This window comes from Crocuta crocuta, unplaced genomic scaffold, assembly GCF_008692635.1.
Source record: "Crocuta crocuta isolate KB4526 unplaced genomic scaffold, BGI_CrCroc_1.0 scaffold482, whole genome shotgun sequence".
NCBI classification, from domain to species: domain Eukaryota; kingdom Metazoa; phylum Chordata; class Mammalia; order Carnivora; family Hyaenidae; genus Crocuta; species Crocuta crocuta.
Window position 1 is genome coordinate 1,161,548 of NW_027527459.1, and position 5,468 is coordinate 1,167,015.

The 5,468-nt window shown below is 37.0% G+C and overlaps 1 protein-coding gene across 1 annotated transcript in view; it reads left to right on the forward strand.

Annotated features, from left to right (window-relative positions):
- XIAP (X-linked inhibitor of apoptosis) overlaps positions 1 to 5,468 on the forward strand; it is a 32,210-nt gene that overhangs the window by 15,329 nt on the left and 11,413 nt on the right. The window contains exons 4-7 of the mRNA XM_077763460.1: positions 1 to 399; positions 1,487 to 1,586; positions 2,568 to 2,646; positions 3,310 to 3,352. The exon at positions 1 to 399 is cut by the window's left edge and continues 4 nt beyond it. Coding sequence (XP_077619586.1) covers positions 1 to 399; positions 1,487 to 1,586; positions 2,568 to 2,646; positions 3,310 to 3,352 — 621 coding nt within the window. The remainder of the gene's footprint in view (positions 400 to 1,486; positions 1,587 to 2,567; positions 2,647 to 3,309; positions 3,353 to 5,468) is intronic.

The window sequence follows — 5,468 nt, forward strand, 5'->3', positions numbered from 1 at the left end:
CCATGTATAGTGAGGAAGCTAGATTAAAGTCCTTTCAGAACTGGCCAGACTATGCCCACCTGACTCCGAGAGAGTTAGCTAGCGCCGGACTCTACTACACGGGTGTTGATGATCAAGTGCAGTGCTTTTGCTGTGGTGGAAAACTGAAAAATTGGGAACCTTGCGATCGGGCGTGGTCAGAACACAGGCGACACTTTCCTAATTGCTTCTTTGTTTTGGGCCGGAATATCAGTGTTCGAAGTGAATCTGATAGGAGTTCTGATAGGAGTTTCCCCATTTCAACAAATGCTCCGAGAAATCCATCCATGGCAGATTATGAAGCACGGATCGTCACTTTTGGGACGTGGATGTACTCCATTGACAAGGAGCAGCTTGCAAGAGCTGGATTTTATGCTTTAGGTAAACGTCATCATAAAACCAGTCCGTTAAATAACTTTCCAACTGTCTCAGGGCTCCAAAAGAAGTAAATCGATTGCTGTAGCTCCCTAGACTGGTAAATATTTAGGTGTAGGCTGGCATGATGGTTTATATCAGCATTAAATCTGTGAGCCCTTACATGGAATCTGCAGTGTAAGCGCTACATTTATGTGAAAGAGACCACCATATTGTGAGTCAGCTTTCCCTTTATGTGTTTGGTTTTTGAAGAAGGATGACCTACAAAAGCTGATAGCTATCCCCGAGAGAAGAATGGGTCTGACAGCAATGCCAACTGTAAATTTATTGAGCACCTACTCTGTGTGCTCAGTACATATATTTCATTGCATTCTTTCTACGCCTCATAAAAAGAGGTAATGTTAGACCATTTAGTGTGGCTGATAGTAAAATTAGTATCTGCCTCTTATGTATAGGTTACGTATTTGGAAGCTGCCCTGTATGATGCCTTACTGCTTCAAATAAGCACTTCTCAAATGGACTCTTGTAAACTTGTCAGGAAGGGCCATTAGTGTGATATTCCTTCCAGGAATATTCAAAAAGTTAGACCCTTATGTGTCTGACCCATTTACTTTAGGATTGAACAGTGCTCAAATACAAAATACCAGTTACTTCAATGTTTTATTTACATAGTATTCTGTAGAAATCACGAAGGTTTCTTTAGTGTCCTATAGGTGTAACCCGTAGAGAAACTTACTTTGTAATTTCATCATGCTGAGATTTATTGTTAAAGTTACAGTTTGAAGAAGTGTAGTATGGATGGCCTCAAGTGATGTGCTAGAGAGAAGGTAACAGTTGTAATTTTTCACATAAAAATTGCGCAGTTTTATTTTTGTCTTCTGTAAAATACCTCAGATTAATTCAGTGCATTTAGTGTGTATTTCCTCCTCGAACAGCTGTGTCTGTTACTTAAATGTGAATTTGAATGTCTTCTTTGAAGCCATGCGACCTTCATGTATTTAGAAATGGTTAATTTCCTAGAGTTAAAAGGAGTATTTTTGTGTAAGCTTTTGATTGCACAGACACATGTAGTTTTACCTGTGTCTTTTCGTAGGGGAAGGTGACAAAGTGAAATGCTTCTACTGTGGAGGAGGGCTCACTGATTGGAAGCCCAGTGAAGACCCTTGGGAACAACATGCTAAGTGGTATCCAGGGTAAGGTATTTAAATGTTTATTCAGGAACAGGCAAGTTAGACACTTTGCAGTGGGAAAATCTTGAATAACTTTTCACCTCAACTATTTTTGCCCTCACCATGGCTTGAAATTCACACCAGGTTTTATAAAAATGGGGTCACCTACTTTATAGAGGAAAAAAAAAAAGTCCTGAGCCTTCTCTGGTGACCAAAGAAAGCATTCATTGCTTGTATATTGTATCTGTGGCATTCAGATGATTTTATTTCTAAACGCCAGATTACAAATACATACTTTTGTTCTTGTGGATGGGCACGAGAGAGCCCTTTCTGTCAAGGAGTTTCCTTAGGAATCCATCACCTCCTCTAGCTGATGTTACTCAGTCTCAGTGATTCTAAGACAAAGTTGTTCATGTTTGCAGATTTCTGAAATGAGGACACATCTGGTGGTGGGTCATAATCGAATTGACAGTGGTGGTACTTAAAATAATCATGCTTCTTATAATCAATGGCATCTTAGAATGATAGCGACATACACTAAACATCTCTTTGGCATCTTCTTTAAAAATAAAATACATATATATATAAATGATGTGAATTTTTGGCCTGCAAAATAGTACAATGTAAAACTTCAGAGCAGTTGTTTGAAAATAAATCTTAACCTTAAAAAGCCTTAGGAGGAAAGGTTGAAAGTCTAAAGAATTCCTTCAAAAATCCTGTAAATAAAATTTAAGATTAACTGTTTGAAAAAAAATTTTTAAATGTTAAGCTGATAATTTAATAGGTGATATTTTTGCCTCACTAAGATTAGCGAAGCCGCATAACAAAGGGAACATTTTTTAACCTTAAAATGACAGTTGATAGGGAATTGAATAACATTGTATTTTGCTCCTTCTTAGAAGTACCAAAAGCAAGTTAATGGAATTAAGATAATGGAGATTATATCTTTACTTCTACTTTACTAATTTATCAGCTACCAAAGTTAACGTTCTTTTAATTGTTTAGGTGTAAATATCTGTTAGAAGAGAAGGGACAAGAATATGTAACCAATATTCATTTAACCCATTCACTTGAGGACTCTATGGTAAGTCATATTGTAGAATATATATTTTTAAATACTATGTAATATCTTTTGCAATGATTTCTTGGTGTAAAATTCACAGTATGGTATTTTAAATTAATAGTGTATGGTGAGCTTTAAAGGGGAGATCTTGAAGAATGTTTTTTATTCTTACTCTGAAGCCGGCTTGTGAGGAGACTCCCCCTGAGCTGATTTAACTATCGCTGTANCTGTAAGCACTAAAATACTTAATCCCTCAGCTTTCTGAAATTAGACTTTTATGTAATATGTTTTATATTCTAATTGTTTTAAACTTTTCATAGGACAACATTTTAAATCTCAAAATGGTGTCTAATTGATGGTGCGGCCTGGGGTGGCCAAGGTATTGGCACCATGAGGGAACGGCCATGAATTCGTGGAGGAGGGGGCAGAGTTGCCATTACGGCTCCACCATGAACTCTGTTGCCTCCATCAAGTTGTTTAATGTTCCTGAGTCTCAACTTCTTGTCTGTAAAATGAATGGATTGGGTTAAATGATCTTTTAACTTCTAGCTTCATCAGCTTATGCCTCTTGTGAACATTGGAATAAAACCAATTTATAAATTCATGATTAATGTAACTTTTCAAATTGAGGTAATTGCCTTTACCAAAAAGAATTCTAACTTAAAATCCATATTTCTATTTTAGGTGAGAACTGCTGAAAAAATATCATCATTAACCAAAAGAATTGGTAAATATCCTTATTAAATATACTTTTAATTTCATTGCCAATTTATTTTTCTAATGTTTATTTTTGAGAGAGCGCAAGCAGAGGAGAGGCAGAGAGAGAGAGGGGGAGACACAGAATTCGAAGCAGGCTCCAGGCTCTGAGCTGTNTATTTTTGTGCCTGGTGCTTCTTTAGTTCACCAGGATCATAAATCCAGTGCTCTGCTGATGTGCCATCACCACAGTCAGCCCTACCTGCTTCCTTATCCCATGCCGTCTTTCTGCCTTCCCCAGTTTCTTCACAGAAGGGCACGGTTTGGTGTATCTCTTATTACATTTCAGAGANNCCTTACAGAGAGGAAGAGATTTTATCTAAAAGATTATTTACTCATTGTAAGTATCTTTAAAACCCAGAAAGATACTGTGTTAAGAAAAGATGATATTGTTATCCCCACTTTTCAGATGAAGAAACAGAGTCAAGGAGGTTAAGTGTCCTGTCCACAGTTACCTTACAAATCGTCAGTGGATCTAGGACTGTAAACGAGGTCTTCTGAAACCTACATGACACTGTAGCTCTTATTCTCAACTTGGGCGGCGTGTTTCAAAAATAGTAGAAAGTTTAATTGAGAATGCCTGCTGATTCCCCACTCCTTACAGCATCATCTAGTATCTTAAGGGTTACAAGGCAAGAGAAATCTATGTACATTCGTCAATATGCTTTAGAAGGAAAGCCATTTTGATAATGTTTGATACAGGTTTTGTAATGAGCATAAAAAAGTTTAAGAATTCATTTATTCCAGCCTACATTTTTCAAATTATCCTGAAACAAAGATTCTGTATTTCTTAGTGATAATCACCCTTAACAACGCATACTATGTTTTTTCTGACTAATGAGACTCTTGCTCTGGCTTAGGATTGATGTTTTTAAATTGAAATGTAATTCATACAGCAAAAATTTGACCCTTATAAACTGTATGCTTTCGTGGTTTTTCGCATATTCAGAAGGTTGTGGAACCATCACAACTATTTAATTGCTGCACAACATTATCATAACCCCAAAAAGAAACCCTATACCCATTAGCAGTCACTTCCCTTTGCTGTGCCTTCACCCTCAGACCCAAACAACTCCGAATTTACTTCTTGTGTCTCTGGATTTACCTACCCTGGACGTTTCATATGAATGGAATCATAGTTTATGGCTTTGAGGTTCATCCACATTGTGGTACTCCTATATGAGTACTTCCTTCTTTATGGTGGAAAAATATTCCTTGGTATGGATAATACCATGAATGTGTACCCATTTGTCAGTTGGTAGACATTTGGGTTTCCACTCCTTGGATTTTAAGAATGATGCTGATGCCACTATGAACATTTGTGTGCAAATTTCTGTATGGAAATAGGGTTTTGAATTCTCTTAAGTATATATGAATGGAAATTGCTGGGTCATGTAGTAACTCTGCAGTTAGCCTTTTGATAAACGGCCAGTTTTCCAAAGTGGCTGCACCATTTTACATTCCCACTGGCACTGTATAAGGGTTCCAGTTTGTTTCTCCGCATCCTTGTTAACACTTGTTATTGTGTGTCTTTTTATTACAGCCATCCTAGTGGGTTTGTGAAGTGGTATCTTATTGTGGTTTTGATTTGCATTTCCCTGATGGCTGATGATGTTGGGCATCCTTTCCTGTGCTTATTGGCCATTTGTAGGTCTTCTTTGAAGAAATGTCTGTTCATTGCCTTTGCCCATTTTTTAAGTATTGTCATATTTATCTTTTTGTTATTGAGTTGTAAGAATTCTTTACATATTCTACTTTGTTATATATAAGTCCCTTGTCAGATATATGGTTTACAAATATTTTCACTCGTTCTTTGGGTTACCTTTTCACTTTCTAGCTCATGTCTTTTGAAGCATATACATTTTTAATTGTGATAAAATCCAATTGATCTATTTTTTGTTGCTTATGCTTTTAGTGTTTTATCTAAGAAACCATTGCCTAATCCAAGGTCATCTATGTTTTCTTTTAAGAATTTTATGGTTTTAGGGGTGCCTGGGCAGTCCAGTCAGTTAAAAAAACATCTGATTTCGGCTCAGGTCATGATCTTGCAGTTTGTGGCTTCGAGCCCCATGCTGGGTTCTGTGCTG